General features: G+C 47.7%; 1 protein-coding gene across 12 annotated transcripts in view; it reads left to right on the top strand.

The window, feature by feature from the left end:
* Positions 1-1,401: 1,401 nt before the first annotated feature.
* Positions 1,402-18,427, top strand: part of PUF60 (poly(U) binding splicing factor 60) — a 47,919-nt gene continuing 30,893 nt past the window's right edge. For 4 of the 12 annotated variants that reach the window (XM_042861282.2, XM_065582368.1, XM_042861283.2 and 1 more), the window contains exon 1: positions 1,426-1,565. Coding sequence is in view for 4 of the 12 variants with exons in the window: in XM_065582366.1 (XP_065438438.1) it covers positions 1,539-1,565 (27 nt within the window). In the remaining 8 variants the exon portion in view is untranslated. Of the gene's footprint in view, positions 1,566-1,863; positions 2,104-13,804; positions 13,911-18,427 lie in introns of those variants that run through there. The other 8 variants (XM_065582362.1, XM_065582369.1, XM_065582363.1 and 5 more) reach the window with 6 other exon arrangements.

Consider the following 18,427-nt stretch of genomic DNA (forward strand, 5'->3'; position numbering starts at 1 on the left):
CCCTCCCTGCACCCTGAGCTACCCCCCCACCCACCCACAGCCCCTAGCTACCCCCTCCCTGCACCCTGAGCTACCCCCCACCCGCACACAGCCCCTAGCCACCCCCTCCCTGCACCCTGAGCTACCCCCCCCACACACAGCCCCTAGCCACCCCCTCCCTGCACCCTGAACTACCCCCCCGCCCGCACACAGCCCCTAGCCACCCCCTCCCTGCACCCTGAGCTACCCCCCCACCCGCACACAGCCCCTAGCTACCCCCTCCCTGCACCCTGAACTACCCCCCCGCCCGCACACAGCCCCTAGCCACCCCCTCCCTGCACCCTGAGCTACCCCCCCACCCGCACACAGCCCCTAGCTACCCCCTCCCTGCACCCTGAGCTACCCCCTGCCCACACACAGCCCCTAGCTACCCCCTCCCTGCACCTGAGCTGCCTCCCCACCCGCACACAGCCCCTAGCACTCCCTCCCTGCACCCTGAGCTGCCCCCCCACCCACACACAGCTCCTAGCTACCCCCTCCCTGCACCCTGAGCTACCCCCCGCCCGCACACAGCCCCTAGCTAGCCCCTCCCTGCACCCTGAGCTACCCCCCGCCCGCACACAGCCCCTAGCTACCCCCTCCCTGCACCCTGAGCTACCCCCCACCCGCACACAGCCCCTAGCTACCCCCTCCCTGCCACCCTGAGCTACCCCCTACTCGCACACAGCCCCTAACTACCCCCTCCCTGCACCCTGAGCTACCCCCCCACCCGCACACAGCCCCTAGCTACCCCCTCCCTGCACCCTGAGCTACCCCCCCACCCACACACAGCCCCTAGCTACCCCCTCCCTGCACCCTGAGCTACCCCCCCGCCCGCACACAGCCCCTAGCTACCCCCCTCCCTGCCACCCTGAGCTACCCCCCGCCCGCACACAGCCCCTAGCTACCCCCCTCCCTGCCACCCTGAGCTACCCCCCACCCGCACACAGCCCCTAGCTACCCCCCTCCCTGCCACCCTGAGCTACCCCCCACCCGCACACAGCCCCTAGCTACCCCCTCCCTGCACCCTGAGCTACCCCCCCGCCCACACACAGCCCCTAGCTACCTCCTCCCTGCACCCTGAGCTACCCCCCACCCGCACACAGCCCCTAGTTACCCCCTCCCTGCACCCTGAGCTGCCCCGCTGCTTTCCGAGCCCTCCCCGGGCCCCACGCCGCGGAACACCCCCACGTTAACCGCAGCGCCCGGGACAGGCGCCCCTACTCCGCAGTCACGGGACCTAACCCTGGCCCCTCTCGGCTCCCGTCCGAGCTGGGGGGAGGCGGGGCTTCTCACTAGGTTTGCCTCGCGCCTCCCTCGGCAATAGCGGGCGGAGCCAGAGAGCTATGCCCCGCCCCTTCGGGCAGCGAGGCAGTTCTCGCGAGAGTTCCCGTCTAAAGCAGCCGATGGTAAGATCCCGCGAGAGTTCCCCTACGCTCCGCGCAGGCGCTGACCTTTCGCGAGATTCCCGCCGAGGAGGAGGAGGAGGCGGCGACGGGGCCCAGGGCCGGCTGGACAAGATGGCGACGACGACGACGATCACTCTGGTGAGTGGGCCCTGCTCCGGGGACCTTCAGCCGCTTCCCTGCCGCTCTCGGCGGCGCGGCGCCAGCGTGGGCTGCTGGGCGGCCCGGCCCGGCCCGGCCCCGGGGTCCTGCGGGCTCTCCGCGCGCGGGGCCGTTCGAGCCCTGTCCCCGCGCCGAGCCCCGACCGGACGGGGCGCAGGTCTCAGCCGGCGGGTCTTCTGCGGGGCCCGGCCCGGCCCGGCGCGGGGTGAGCCAGACCCGCGTGAAGCCAGGCGCGAAACCCGCCCCTGAAACCAGCCCGCGCTGGTGCCGCTGGTTCGATCGGGCTCCGGGGCCGCTGGGATTTCGCCGCCAACTGGCCCCTCTCCGGGGGGGGTCGGGGGGGGCACCGGCCACGTGAGGCTCGTGCTGAGATCGCGGCTATGGGGAACAGCATGGACGTCACTGGGCCGTTGTAACGCCCGGAAACTACGAACCGGGCCCGGTGTCCGCAGCAGCGGCCAGGCCTGGGCGGTGATCGGTGAAACCGCAGCAGCAGCAGCACGACCTGGGGCTTTAGGTCAGTCTGGTGCAAACGGTGTCCGGCTTTACTGCCTCTTTTAAACGGCCAAGGAGGGGATTCCTGCTCCTCACTGTTGTCTCGTTGTAACACGAGCCTCTGTCTGCACAGTGTTTCTGTCTTGTGGTCTCAAGTGAGTAACTTATCTATGACCTGAGTGCATTTGGGAGAATGGTGCCAAAATGATGGCTTGTCGCTGCCATTAAGGAGTTACACGGAGCCCTTTGTTCTCCATTTTGTGGCCACACACTTGGAAGAGGTTTAGTTTCATGTTGATCTAGGAGGAGGTTCTTGCCAGATTCCTTTCCACCCCTGGCCAAAAGAGGAGTTTCTGTTTGGAGACTCCATGGTCCTTTTCTCCAGCAACTGCAGAAGATGACAAGCATACTGCTTAGTGATAATATATAGTAGAGAAGTGTACCAGTGCAGTCATCCCTAGAGCGTACAGTACGTCAGAGGCTCTGTGTCTGTAGTTTGGGGCTTCTGAGGTGTGCTCTGCATTGTGAAATGTCAGGAGGAAAGCTGCAGAATTTGTGAAATGTAAACATAGGGAAGAAGTGTATGCTGTTGCGATAACTAAGAGGGAGGAAATTGTGTTTCCTTCTTCTGGCTCTGCTCCTAAAAAGGAGGAACAGTGGAGGCATGTGTGGCCAGATGTCCCTGGCATGTTGAGTAGTAGAGAAGCAATTAATGACTTGGTAGTTCCCAGGCAGTAATAGTTTTACAGTACTCTGCTGTTCTTCCATTTTCTGCAGGTGTTATGTGGGAGAAGAAACAAATTACTTGATTTTCTTTCCTCCTCCTTCTGTCACCAAAAGGTGCAGCAGAGTTAGTGGCTAAGTTCTTAGTAACTCATTGTGCTATTTGCAAAGAGCACTGGCATGATCCTGTGTATACACCTGTACCCCGATATAACGCTGTCCTCGGGAGCCAAAAAATCGTACTGCGTTATATTGAACTTGCTTTGATCCGCCGGAGTTGGCAGCCCCCCCAGCTCCCCCCCCCCCCCCAAGAGCACTGCTTTACTGCATTTTATCTGAATTCATGTTATATCGGGTCACGTTATATCGGGGTAGAGGTGTATTGGAACACATCCCAAAATAAGAGACCCAGAAGGGGAGAGGTGACTTCTTTTTTCCAGAACAGAAGTCTAGATAAGAGGTGTGAGAGAAGCAAAGATGGAAGTGTGCTGCTCAGTTTTAGGGTGGCTGTTTTGAGCTTCTTTTTGTGAATAGTGATTGGATATTTAGAATGGCAACCAAAAGAAATTCTGAAATAAAATGTTCCTTATACAGACTTTAGAATTCTGCACGGTCACTGTTAAAGTGTATGAGCTCTTCCAACAAGACCAAAATCAAATAGAAGCCTTACATATCTGCTCTTTATTTTGCTTTCTTTTCTTTGAAGTGGACCATGATAGTGGGACAAGAGCATTCTGCCCAAGCACTGGCTTGGTGTTGGGACCATTGTCGGGGAAAGACATCAAGGAATCTGATAGAACTGTTTTAGGTTGTTTTGGTTGACTGAAGAACAGCTTTGGGACCATAGCAGTGTAGAATCGCTTAATTTTGAGTACTTGTGGTACCTTAGAGACTAACAAATTTATTTGAGCATAAACTTTCATGGGCTGCAGCCCACTTCATCAGATGCATAGAATGGAACATATAGTAAGAAGATATATATACACATACAGAGAACATGAAAAAGTGGAAGTAGCCATACCAACTGTAAGAGGCTAATTAATTAAGGTGAGCTGTTATCAGCAGGAGGAAAAAAAACTTTTGTAGTGATAATCAAGATGGCCAATTTTAGACAGTTGACAAGAAGGTGTGAGGATACTTAACAAGGGGAAATAGATTCAATATGTGTAATGACCCAGCCACTATATCATTAACTTGGGTTTGAATAGAGACAGGGAGTGGCTGGGTCATTACAACTGTGGCATGACATGAGTGGAGAGTCTTGGTGTCAAATCCATCACTGTGAACTTCTCTTGGAAACCAATAGGCAACCAGTGCAGATCACAGAGCACAGATGGCAGCATGTTCTATGCTGGTCAGGGGTCACATTTTAAAACCCATGCATCTGAGGAAGCAGGAGTGAGTGGCTCTTCCCTGGGGAAAAAAGTGTTGCTTTTGAGCAACCTTCTTACTCCTTCCAGTTGACACAAGCAAAGCACTGAAGAGAATCCTGTTCAGCTATGCCTAGTTGTGAAGAGGGATCCTTGGAGGGGAGAGGAAGAAGTCCCAGAGGAACTTCTGGTTCTTTTCTGTATTGTTACCCTGGGTTTTCAGAACCCAAAGCAGGGGTAACATAACACTAACTGGTTTGAGTAGCAGCTGTGTTAGTCTGTATCCGCAAAAAGAACAGAAGTACTTGTGGCACCTTAGAGATTAACAAATTTATTTGAGCATAAGCTTTCGTGGGCTACCGCCTACTTCATCGTATGAAGTAGGCTGTAGCCCACGAAAGCTTATGCTCAAATAAATTTGTTAATCTCTAAGGTGCCACAAGTAACTGTAACTGTTTCTCTCCAGGCGCTGTCAGGAATAAATCAATGGGAACACAGTGCTTCCATCTGATAAATGATTGATACAAGCAAGCATGCTCTTATCTAAAACTACTATTTATTATATTTTAAGTGCGTGCGCTCTCTCTCTCTCTCAGACATCCCAGATAGAGTTACTCACAGTCTGAGATGGTTTCGGGCCCTCTTCTGTCCGGCTGACGGGGAGTTTAGATGTCATCTCCTTGTCTGAAGAAAAGCTTCCTTGGACTGCTCTGAGATATTTATTCTTACCTAATCTTTTATAGCTATCTTTAACAAAACATATAACCTATAGTGACTCCTAGTAGGTCAATATATAACAACCTCTGCTGGGTCACCAATTCTCCTAATTTCAACAAACTACTCATTATCTCCAAACGTTTCTAATATTTCTATCCATAACAACAGTACGTCAGGGGCACCTTAAACCATGAGCTCTTCGTTCAATCTCTTTCATAACTTTCTCTCCCATTCTGATTAACAAACGGCAAGTATGCAGCTGTCTGACTTTATCTCACAAAGGACTAAGATTATTCCTAGCTATGTGATGTTTGGTGTTCAGCTGGCAGTGCTGCATGTACGAAATGGTTGACTGCAGTACTGTCAAGGTCTGGGGTACACGCAGGAATGTTAAATTCCGGGATAACACTATAGATACTGTACTCTATATAGATAAGCCACTCCAGTTGGCTAAAGCAAACAGCTTTTTTTTGTAAGCCAATTACTTACTGATACAGTGAACATTTGTCATTCTGCTGCTACAGGATCTGCCACAGAGAACAATTAGTCAACATGACTCCTTTGGTACAGTGAAGCTGTTAGAACAGAAGAATGTCAAAGTCTCAATAATTATTGTACAGTGTACAAATGTGTCCTGGGTGCTTTAGAGCACAGCTAGAAAAATATGGGCCTTGATCTAAAGAGCTTCTAATCTAATATTAGCTGCTTTGGAAATAAATGCCCAGGTTTTGCTTTAGTGGTTTCACTAATTCCTCTGTTCTCGAGTTGTGTATAGGCCTGTCAGCATGGTATCTCGGCACTAATTGGGCACTCAAATATTGTGATGATGGGTGTGGTATAAAAACCTGGATAGAATATAACAGTAGACAGCTATTCTGCTATCTCATTGAATGTCTACAGGTTTCAGAGTGGTAGCAGTATTAGTCTGTATCAGCAAAAAGAATGAGGAGGTCTTGTGGCACCTTAGAGACTAACAAATGTATTTGAGCATAAGCTTTCGTGGGCTAAAACCCACTTCATCAATGAAGTGGGTTTTAGCCCACAAAAGCTTATGCTCAAATACATTTGTTAGTCTCTAAGGTGCCACAAGTCCTCCTCATTCTTTTTATTGACGGTCTCGGGTGTGCAGGCTCCAAGCCTGTGTACTTAGCCTTGAGGAGCACTTCTGATTTGTGCTTTTCAAATGGGTGCCAACATTGAGATAATCGGTTTATTTGCTTGAAGTGTCAGTCTAGAGCAGTGGTTCCCAAACTGGGGTTTGCGAAGTGTTACAGGGGGTTCTTGGGGGGGAAAAAAATCCCCAATGGCGGACAGAGCTGTCCCTGGGGACCCTGGGCAGCATGGGGATAGCAGCCCAGAGCCCCTGGACTTCCAAGAGCTAAGCAGATCAAAGCAAGCATATCTGTCACACTGAGGAGATTTAAACTTCAAGACTCCTTATAAGAAATGGAAAGGGGGGGTGGATTTTTTTTGCTGCTTTTAAAATTAAATAAGCAGCTATTATTGTTTTTTAAATTATGAAGAACAAGTTTAAGCTTAGTTGTAACATGTGTTGTTTGCCTGGACTGCTCAAGACCTGAATGCTTGTGTAGGAGGAACTCTTTGAGTTGGCTTGTTAAATACCTTCATGCTGTTTCACATCTGATACTCCTTGATGAAACATAGAAGCATTCTCATTTGAGGGGACTTGGCTGCGGAATGAACTTCCAGAGGCAATTAGGTGAATCCAGAGTCTAGCTGTCTTTAGGAAACAGCAAAACTTTAAAAATGTGTTTCCACGATAGCAAGAATGATGCTCACATTATCTACCCAACCTGCAACAATCAAATTAACCAGCCAAAAAAAATCTCCAACTTGTCAGTATGATGGTTCTTGGAGTACCCAGGACTGAGAGTCATCTTGTTACCCCCGTCTCTAGCATGAGTGAGTCTTGTTTATGCCTAGCTAGGTGTCAGCTCCCTAACATCACCAGCCTGTCAATGACTCAAGCACTCTCCTCTGGGCTATGCCATCCCTTACTGTGCCTTGCAGTTTAACATTAGGTACCCTAGTTCCTGAGTCCCTTTGAAGTGTTTCCCTGTGATAGCCAGTCCTTGACACTAAATACTCACAAAAATACCAGGTCCACTGTTCCCAAAAGAATAGAACACACCACTGTGTAAGATTCAGCTCATGGGCATTGTCTTTTCTCTTAACCAGGATAATCCCCAACCCCTCCTTTGTATTTTTTTTCTGTGTGCTCCTTTCCTGGTGATTTCACATCTTTTTTTAACATTTGACTTTGTGTATATAAAGGGACTTTCATTGTGTTAGCTTACAGTGCTTAATTTACATCCCAACAGAGACCTACACATTCCATACTCTCTGTCTGGAGGCAAACCTCAGCTGGTGAAAATTTGTAAATATAGAAGAGTTCCTATAGTGTGAGTGTGCACACTGGGGTTCCCAACCATATAACAATTGGAATAATATCGGGTCTGATCTTGGGACAAGAACCTGTCAACCCTCAAAGTGATAACTGGGAATTCTTAAGTAATCAATCCATAATCTATAGCTGGTAACTAATACCTTGCGATAGATGGCTAAAACCATATTTTCAGTGTACATAAATCCTTACATAGAATCTGTCCATTTTACAGTTATATTGATGACCAGTGTGATACTGGCTTTCATTTGAAACCTGGCATGACATTCTTTGGTAAAACAGAATATGCACAGCAGCCTCATAAGATTTCTGTAACCCCACAGCACCCCCTTGCTAGTTGGCATTAAGAGGTTTTTGAATCACAGTCACCCTGCCTTAATCCATTTAATGTGCACCTTATTTGTTATTTTACAGTGCTAACTTTGTAATGCGACTGACACGCAATATGAAGTCAAATACCTTATAAAAGACTAAGCCCTGGTCTACACTACCAACTTATGTCGGCATAACTATGTTGTTCAGGAGTGTGGAAAAGCCACACCCCTGAGCAACACAGTTATACCGACCTAACCTCTGGTGTAGACAGTACTATGTTGATGGGAGGACTTCTTCTGTCAGTATAGTTACCGCCTCCCACGGAGGTGGAGTACCTTCACCAATGGGAGAAGTTGTCCCATTGGCATAGGTAGTGTCTTCACTGTTAAGTGTACACAAGCCCGAAGTATATTACAAGTTTGGTTGATAAAGGTAACTGAATAGATGTATCTCATCAAAAAGTGGAATAAAGTTTGTTTGACAAGACTTATTTTCTGTAAAACCATGTTGACTGGCATTAATTCTTTTCCCATCCTTTAATTCTTTATTGATTGAATCCCACATTAGCATTTCCATTATTTTGCTGTGGTTGATGTCAGGTTAGCAACCCAGCCTGGGTCATCCTGCTTGCCCTTTTTGAATATTGGTGCAACATTAGCACCTTCCGTTCTTCTGGAATTTCCCTGGTGTGTCAGGATTTGTTTGAAAATAAATCGCTGGACAGGTGGAGTGCGGTCCTGGCTCGTGGCATGGCTGAACCCCGGGCTGTATCTCTCCTTTCCTCCTCCCTGTTCATGGAAGGCGTCTGTAACCACCATGGATGTCTCAGAGGAGCCTAACACAAAGTGCTGGTGGGGTCCCTGTCAAGTACATCATGCAGCTCCTTGAAAAAGAAGCAGTTTGCCGCTCCGCATCAGATTGTTTTCCTCCATGGCTTTGTGCTATGCCTGGCACAGCTCCTAAGTTTTAACACGGCACTGTTCATAGAGTCATAGAATCATAGAAGATTAGGGTTGGAAGAGACCTCAGGAGGTCATCTAGTCCAATCCCCAGCTCAAAGCAGGGCCAACCCCAACTAAATCATCCCAGCAGGGCTTTCTTTGTCCAGCCAGGCCTTAAAAACCTCTAAGGATAGAGATTCCACCACCTCCCTAGGGAACCCATTCCAGTGCTTCACCGCCCTCCTAGTGAAATAGTGTTTCCTAATATCCAACTTAGACCTCCCCCACTGCAACTTGAGACCATTGCTCCTTGTTCTGTCATCTGCCACCACTGAGAACAGCCGAGCTCCATCCTCTTTGGAACCCCGCTTCAGGTAGTTAAAGGCTGTTGTCAAATCCCCCCTCACTTTTCTTTTCTGCACACTAAATAAGCCCAGTTCCCTCAGCCTTTTCTCATAAGTCATGTGTTCCAGCCCCCAAATCATTTTCGTTGCCCTCCGCTGGACTCTCTCCAATTTGTCCACATCCTTTCAGTAGTGGGGGGGCCCAAAACTGGACTCAGTACTCCAGATATGGCCTCACCAGTGCCAAATAGAGGGGAATAATCACTTCCCTCAGTCTGCTGGCAATGCTACTACTAATGCAGCCTAATATGCCGTTAGGATTCTTGGCAACAAGGGCACACTGTTGACTCATATCCAGCTTCTTGTCCACTGTAATCCCCAGGTCCTTTTCTGCAGAACTGCCGCTTAGCCAGTCGGTCCCTAGTCTGTAGCAGTGCATGGGATTCTTCCATCCTAAGTGCAGGACTCTGCACTTGTCTTTGTTGAACCTCATCAGATTTCTTTTGGCCCAATCCTCCAATTTGTCTAGGTCACTTTGGACCCTATTCCTACCCTCCAGTGTATCTACCTCTCCCCCCAGCTTAGTGTCATCCGCAAACTTGCTGAGGGTACAATCCATCCCATCATCCAGATCATTAATGAAGATGTTGAATAAAAATGGCCCCAGGACCAACCCCTGGGGCATGCCGCTTGATACCGGCTGCCAACTAGACATCCAGGTGTTGATCACTACCTGTTGAGCCCAACCATCTATCCAGCTTTCTATCCACCTTTATAGTTTATAGCTTTCTATCCACCATTCATCCAATCCATACTTTAACTTGCCGGCAAGAATACTGTAGGAGACCAAATCAAAAGCTTTGCTGAAGTCAAGGTATATCACGTCCACCATTTTCCCCATATCCACAGAGCCAGTTATCTCATCATAGAAGGCAATCAGGTTGGTCAGGCATGACTTGCCCTTGGTGAATCCATGCTGACTGTTCCTGATCACCTTCCTCTCCTCCAAGTGCTTCAAAAAGGATTCCTTGAGGACCTGCTCCATGATTTTCCCAGGGACTGAGGTGACGCTGACCAGTCTGTAGTTCCCTAGTTTCTTTCTTCCCTTTTTTAAAGATGGGCACTCTATTTGCCTTTTTCCAATCGTCTGGGACCTCCCCCAATTGCCACAAATTTTCAAAGATAATGGCCAATGGCTGTTGCTGATCCCAGTTTCACCCTTTTGCTTGCATCCCCCATGCAATCCTTTTGTCCATGTTTCTACAGCTGGTCTGTAGCTGTGCTTGCACAGCCTCTTCTCCCCACAGATCCAGGAGATCCAATACCGCCGGTTTACTCCAGGCAGGAGCGCGTCAAGTGCACAGAGTCAGCATGGTTGGTTGGGCAGTTGAACACCATCAGGGCAAGCTGCTAGGTGTGCTTGCTGAGGAGGGCAATTAGAAAAAGGCATTTCAAAAATAAGCAGGAGGGTGGCAGCTTTCAGTCTCTCTGACCCTTGGGCAAAGGAGTTTACAATTGTGACCATAGTCAGGAGCGGCGCCAGGGTTTTTGGCGCCCTAGGCGGGGGTCCTTCCATGCTCCTGGTCGTCGTTGTCAATTCTGCGGGGGGGCCTTTTGCGCTCCTGGTCTTCGGGGCACTTCGGCGGCGGGTCCCGGAGCGAGTGAAGGACCCGCTGCAGAATGGCCACCGAAGAACCGGAGCACGGAAGGACCCCCCGCCGCCGAATTGCCACCCCCCCAAATCCTGGTGCCCTAGGCGACCGCCTAGGTTGCCTAAATGGAAGCGCCGGCCCTGACCATAGTGGTCACTGTCGTAGGAACTGGGGCATTGTGGGACAACTGCTGGAGGACTATTAGGGTCAACAGAGGTGACAAAGTGGCTATACTTGCATTGCATCAACCTCAGTAGGTTGACCATGTCTCCATGCCTTGTAGGAAGATGGTCTTACTCTGTCACAGTAATGGGGTGTTTACATCAGCTAGGGAAATTTGAGCATTGACATGCACAGATAGGTCAACGCAAGATCATGGAATTGTAGAAGGTTAGGGTTGGAAGAGACCTCAGGAGGTCATCTAGTCCAACCCCCTGCTCAAAGCAGGACCAAAGATAAAGTCTTTGAGTCAAAAAGTCAAAGATGACTTACATTGACCTAACTTTGTAGTGTAGACCAGGGCATGAATAGAATAGGCCACCCTCAAAGATTAGACTGGTGTTCACCATCACATGGACATCTTAATCTGATATGGCGGTCACAGTCACAAAATGGAGTTCACAGATTGACACAGACCTACCACCAATCTGTCACACTTGTCAACACAGGGCCTGAGTGTCTGGAGTATAGATTAGAGCTGGGAAGTTGCTGGTTCCTACTAGCTGGAGTGCCTGGGTGTCCATTCCTGCCAGTATCCCTACACAGTATACTTTTGGGAAGGATTGTTAAGAACAGCTTTTCTACTCAATAGTGCTGGTGAACTGTAGGATTAGCACCCTGACTCTTGAGGAAAGGTATATAATATTTCTAATGATCTTACCTGCTCAGAAGCTGTCTTACATCTTCCTCCAACATCACAGTACCCCCAGCAATGAAATTCCATCTACAGAGTTGGTGCCTATCACCATTGTATCCAAATATTTCCAAAAGATAACTGTGTGACTATCGTCTTTGTTGGGGAGGATAGTAGCAGCTATATAACATAGGTAATTTCTATGAGGATATACTGTCCAGTTAACAGGAGTTTTGTGTTCAGTACGCTCATTAAGAGTATAATGAATGTCTTTCACTTGTGAGAATTTTTGTGTAAAATTTCTATTTCCAGGGGCTTTTAAATTCTGGATCAAAATTCTGTGCTGAAACTGGGCACACAGATTCTATGCTGTGGGAGGCTAGTAGGTTTAAATTCATTGTATTTTTTTTAAACATATAAATGGGAGTTTTCTGTAAGTGAAAAGTGACTAACAATCTGTGTGAGAGATTTTTGCAGCTTGTTGCAACCTGCCTGAATTCACTTGGTGAAATGGATCTTCCCTTCCTTGCTTGCAATAATTTCCTGAAGGATACTGAGCTGTGTGGGCAAGGTGGAACAGACACTGTTAGGCTATGAGAGATGTGGTGTTGCTGATGATGATGTTTCTCTGCTAGAATTATTTCTAATTGTCTATGAACCATATAAAGTGTTTTGTAACATTTGCACTTGTCAATGCCAGGCCTCTTGATATATGTAAAGCAGTGGTCCCCAACCTTTCAGTGTGGCAGGCGCCCGCCGAGGAGCATGGCCGGCGGACAAACAGCCGCCAAGAAGTGTCGCCGCCGAAATGCCGCCGAGAAGCAGCGTCTTCAAGCAGCGTCGCCACTTCTCGGCAGCATTTTGGCGGCTGCTTGTCCGCCGGCTGCGCTCCTCGACGGCGGGGTGCTCCCTTGTCAGTAGGCGGGCACACATAGATGCCCCGGCGGATGCCATGGCACCCGTGGCCACCGCGTTGGGGACCACTGATGTAAAGACAGCAAATGTCCTGATGTAACACAGCTTTGTGACCATTCTGATCATCTGCTGTGACCTCCTGTAAAACACAGGCCATAGAACTTCCCTGAAAATGTTCCTAGAGCACATCTTTTAGGCCTTGTCTACACTTGCAAATTAGAGTGCATTAAATCAGCCTCGGGTACCCTAACTCCTGAGGTGTCTGCACTGGCAAGGCACTTAGAGCGCCTGGATTCCGTGGCTGCTGCACTCTGGTAATCCACCTCCACAAGAAGCATAGAGCTTGCTGTGCCCTGGCTGGAGCGCTGGGTTGTCAGTGTGGACGACATTGCATTACTGCACTGTGATTGGCCTCCAGAAACGTCCCATAATCCCTTGAAGTGAAGTGGCCACTCTCGTCATTGTTTTGAACTCGGCTGCAGGCATGGGGATATCCCCTTTCAAAGCTCACTCTGTTTCTGATAGCCAGTATGCTTATCTGCTCCTGGACACAAAGCAAACCATTACTGTGGAATGCTCCTGCTGCAGAGTCATGGTTTCCCCTGCTGTCTGAACGTACAAGACACTTCTGTCCCCCAAAACACACACACTCCCCACACATACACACAACACACTCCCTGTCACACTCCATCCCCCCATTTAAAAAGCAGCTGGCAATCTAGTAAGATGCTCTGGAACAATGGGATTGGGAAACCTGCATGATGTGGTGCTGTGCCTGCCTCATTAGGCATTGCAAACCCTTTCCAAAGCCACTTGCACACTGGGATAGTTACCACAATGCGCTGCTCTCTGTGGCGCTGCAAGAGCTGCTAATGTGGCCCCGCCACTGCGCTTGCAGCTGACAGTGTGAACACATGGCAGCACTTTCCCTGCTGCTGTCTCCGAGGGCTGGTTTAACTCCCAGCGCTCTACATCTGCAAGTGTAGATAAACATCCAGTCTTGATTTAAAAATTGGCTGTGAAGGAGAATCCACCATGACCCTCGGTAAATGGTTCCAGTGGTTAATTACCCTCTGTTAGAAATTTATGCCTTATTTCCGGTGACAAAACCTGCAGCCAGGGAGTTATTCAGAGCAAGCTATACAGGTCCTTTTAAAAAAGAGATGAAAATGATGGCACCTCCCACAAGGCATTCTGTTAACTCTATACTGGGCTGTGCTACTCCAGCATGTGTTAGATAACAGGTTCCCAAGCCTAGACGCAGGAGAGGGAGAGTGACATTCCACCCTCACCCCTTCCCTCTGCTGTAGCCAGTTAAAATGTGTGTAAGGGAGAGAGCTTGTTTGTTTACAGCTTCATTCTGCTTGTTTCCCCAGGTCTTGTTTAATCTTTGTTTGTCAATCACATTTCCTAAAATAAACTAGATTGTGTATTTTTCTTTTTTCTCTTGTGTGTGTTTATACTTTAGAGAAATTCCCATCCATATAATTTTCCAACAAGTGTGCCTGAACTCTTGGAGTTCAAACCACCATAAAAGGCCGACCACCTTACAGAAGCAGTGTTCATAGCAACAGGTATCCAGTTTCTATTTATTACTTATATAAAGACAGTTAGCTGCCTCCCACTCCTGTTTTCTTCTTCTTCCTTCCATTTCTCTCCTCCTCCTCCTCCTCCCAACCTTTTCCAGGTGTGTTAACTAGGCCAGATTCCATGATAGCCATAATAGAAATAGGGACTAGCTGCATTTCAGGAGTAATTGTTAGGTTGTCCTTCTTAACCAATTGGATTATTTTATCACTGAGGACTTGGTAAGAGATAATACTCCTTTTGTGCTCTGCCAGGAGATAGGGAAGTACTAGACCCAGTTCACCCTCCACAATCTGCAGGAGAAGATGAGGGGAAGAGAAGAAAATACTAGGCTTTCCTGAATAAATTCACTTGACCAAAAGGCATTAGCTCTCACACACAGGCAACAACTGGAGGGCCCTTGATACCCCCATACAAAGCAACTTTTCTTGTAAGTCCCTGTGTACAGAGTATTTCCATTAGCTGCAGCAGAGTTGTGTGTTTGACATTTTTTCGATATCTCTTTAGAGGAAGGTGGATCTAGCATAGGGCTGGGAATTGAGTTTGTGTCTGCTCTGACACTGAATTGCTGCGTGGCCTCTGGCAGGACACTTTGAGCTTTGGTTCTTGACCACCCTGCCCTCCCCCCCACCCCAACACAACTGGATAATTTGGGTTTACTTTGGAGATTGTGAGTTTTAACACATTAACATTGTAAGGTATTTTTGGAAAAAAAAAAAAAAAAAGGATATCTCCATTATATCTCCTAGAATTGAAAGGGACCTTGAAAGGTCATCGAGTCCAGCCCCCTGCCTTCACTGGCAGGACCAAGTACTGATTTTGCCCCAGATCCCTAAGTGGCCCCCTCAAGGATTGAACTCACAACCCTGGGTTTAGCAGGCCAATGCTCAAACCACGGAAATTAATGTGAAAACTGAGTAAATCCCTTGTTGATATGCTGAATCCCACCTTGTAACTAAGTTGTGGGTAGCATTCTACACAAAATAAGTTTTAATTGAACACTTTAAAAGCTGTTTCTTCCCTCCATTTTGTTCTGAATCCTTCTGGCACTTCGACATTCACTTGAGGACATTTCAGAAAGCATAATTCTATGACATGACCATGAGACCGAGATCCCTGTTTTTTGATATTACATGGATGCTATCAATGAATTATATTTGTTATGTGCAAACAGGATATATAGTCCCAACCAATAATTATATATACTTGGTTTTAAAAGGTTTTTGAAGCTGAAGAGGAAAACAATCACGAGCAAAACTGAATGAGAGGAAAAATTTTTAAAAGATCAATTATAATTGGGAGTTTTTAAAGACAATTTTACTAGATGCCCATATACTACAATTCCTCAATCACAAAAGAGGACTTCATTTTAAAATGATCTGGTTAAGAGGGAAAGTGAAAGCAGCAATAAGGGAAAGGGAAAATATCCCCTCTAATCACAAATGGGTAAATTGAGGCAGTTGATAAGAGAAGCTAAAGATATAATTGAAAAAATCTATGGCTACTAGGCTTAAGGACAACAAGATGGAATTTTTTAAATATACCCCAAACAAAAGAAATCCTAGCAATGCTGTAAGTCTGCTACGAGATCTGGATAGTAAAATTGCTGCTGTTAAAGAAATGGCAGAAGTATTCAATGAATATTTCCGCTGTTCTGTGACTGCATGGATTCCACTCTTGGTGTGCATGAGCCCTATGTGCATAAGATCAAATTCTTTTGGTTACCAGTGTCTATTTTGGGCCTGTGCCTGAGGTGCCCTTGGAGCCCCCCTCCTTTCTCTCTCACACCTGAGAGCATAAAGAGCAGTGTGTGTCTAGTGTAGATGTGATAACCCGTCGACTCCTGTACTCTACCGGCGCGAGAGGCGCAGGTGGAGTTGATGGGAGAGCGGCAGCAGTCGACTCACCATAGTGAAGACACCACAGTGAGTAGATCTAAGTACGTCGACTTTAGCTACGTTATTCACATAGATGAAGTTGCATAACTTAGCTCGATTTCCCCCCCCCCCCCCCCCCCCCGCCCGCCCCAGTGTAGATCAGGCCTCAGTTCTTTCTTACTGCCTGTGCCAGTGAGACAAAAATCCTGCAGTGCCTGCTTTCTCCACTAATGGTACAGTTTTCCTTAGTTTGTATGTGTTATTTTGGTAGTGTAGTTAGGATGGTTTTTCTCCTTTTATGACCATTGGGGAAAATATATTTAGTTTTATTTATATATTTTCTTCATTAAATAATTTCAGTTAGCCTAGGACACCCCCTTCCCACCTCTCCCTCCCCCCCAGCCATCAAGGACTTAGTACCAGAGTGAGTCATCTTTTCTTGACACTGAGGGTGGTCATATTCAAGCCACCAGCTTTTTGGAGTCATTGGTGTGTCAAGTTAAAGGGGTATCCCCAGTACCGACCTCTCCTTTACTGAAGCAAGGCATACCTCACAGAACAGGCTTTCCCTTGGAGGAGTTGTACTCCTTTTCCTCTGCTGAGGTACCAGGTACCACTTTGGGACTCAGGGAGGGACTCTTAAAGAGTCCTCAAGGGATAGAAGAAAGAGACCTGTGGTTCATAGAGAACCTACCTGGTAACCCCCTCATATGTCCTTTATCTCAAGACCCTTTCCTACACCATCTGTGGCCTTACTGGATACTCTGGGATTTACAGCAATACTTCAGGAAGCCTGCTTCATCACATAGCTCCAGGCTATATCACCATCCACAAAGAGACAGTTATCTCAGGCAAGACAGTTGGGTACAGCCACAGATGTGTGAGGCAGGAGAAGGAGAGTGAGGAAGAACATCAGCTGCTAGAGAAAGAGCAACTGATCCCTGCTGCAATCTCCGCATCATCCCCAAATGAGGCAGTGAATCCATCCACGTCTGCCTCAGTTGTTGAATTTCAAGATATTCCAGGACCTGATGAAGAGCATGATGGAAATTTTGGATATACCCTTGGAAGTAGTCCAAGAAAAGCAGTACAAACTCTTTGCTATTCTATATCCTTCTGTACCAGGGAGGCTCACCAGGCACATTAATAAAGGTCTAGTGGAGCATGCAAAAACTGTGTCCCACACCTGCATCAGTCGTGGCCATGTCAAAAAGAACGGATAGAAGGTACCAGGTCCCTGCTAAGAGATTTGACTATTTTTATTCACATCCAGCACCCATTCACATCTTCAGCTGCTTTTTCAGTTCAGGAGAGTGATTCTGGCCTCTCTAATTCCCTAAGTTAGATCTTCAGGACTGATTTGCAGCTCTTCACCTCCAAAATGCCTGTTTCCATATGTCCCTCCTTCCAACCCACAGGAAATACCTCAGATTCCAGGCAGGAACAGCCCCCTACCAGTACAGGGTCCTGCCCTTTGGTCTTTCTACAGCACCAGGGGGATTAATCAAATGCTTGGTGGGTATAGCAGCTCCTCTAAGGAGACAAAAAATCCAGGTGTTTCCTTACTTCAATGACTGGCTGATTCTTGGAAGATCACCCCAACAAGTGACAAGTTCTATTCAAGTAATTCTAAAACCCAGTTATACTTTTGGCCTTTACTACATCCCCTGCCAATAGGTTCCACAGATTGACTCTGCGTTGTGTGAAGAAGTACTTCCTTATGTTAGTTTTAAACCAGCTGCCTATTAATTTCATTGGGTGACCCCGGCTCTTGTGTTATGTGAAGGGGTAAATAACATTTCCTTACTCACTTTCTCCACACTATTCATGATTGTATCGACCCCTATCATATCCCCCCCCATAGTAGTCTCTTTTCTAAGATGTCCCAGTCTTTTTAATCTCTTCTCATATGGAAGCTGTTTCATCCCTCCCCTTCCCCCCATCATTTTGTTGTCCTTCTCTATCCTTCGCCCAATTCCAATATATCTTTTTTGAGAGGGGATGACCAGAGCTGCACACAGTATTCAAGGTGTTGGTGTATCATGGATTTATATAGTGGCATGATGATATTTTCTCTTATCTATCCCTTTCCTAATGGTGCCGAACACTCTTTTCATTTTTTTGACTGTCACTGCACATTTAGCAGATTTTTTCAGGGAACTATCCATGATGACTCCAAGATCTCTTTCTTGAGTGGTAACAGCTAATTTAAACCCCATCATTTTGTATGTATAGTACTGATTGTTTTACAATGTGCATTACTTTACATTTATCAACATTTAATGTCATCTGCCATTTTCTTGCCCAGTCACCCAGCTTTGTGAGATCTTTTTGTAACTCTTTTACTCCTGAGGGAATTCTGCGCCTAAAAATTATGCGCACAATATTTTAAAATTCTGCACATTGTATTTGTCAATAAATAAATGTGGCTCCAGCATGGCAGTGGGGAGCACAGGCCACTGGCTGCATTGGGGTGGGAGATCACCCTGAAGCCCCCACCTCCCCTGGTACAGGGACTCGGCAGTGAGACTGCACCTGATTCTGACACCGTGCAAGGGCTCAGCCTGACCCAGAAACACCCCAGGGCCATGCCCCTCTGCACCAGGTGTGGGTGTCCAGGCTCAGCC

Source organism: Chrysemys picta, chromosome 2, assembly GCF_011386835.1.
Source record: "Chrysemys picta bellii isolate R12L10 chromosome 2, ASM1138683v2, whole genome shotgun sequence".
Taxonomy (NCBI): Eukaryota; Metazoa; Chordata; order Testudines; family Emydidae; genus Chrysemys; species Chrysemys picta.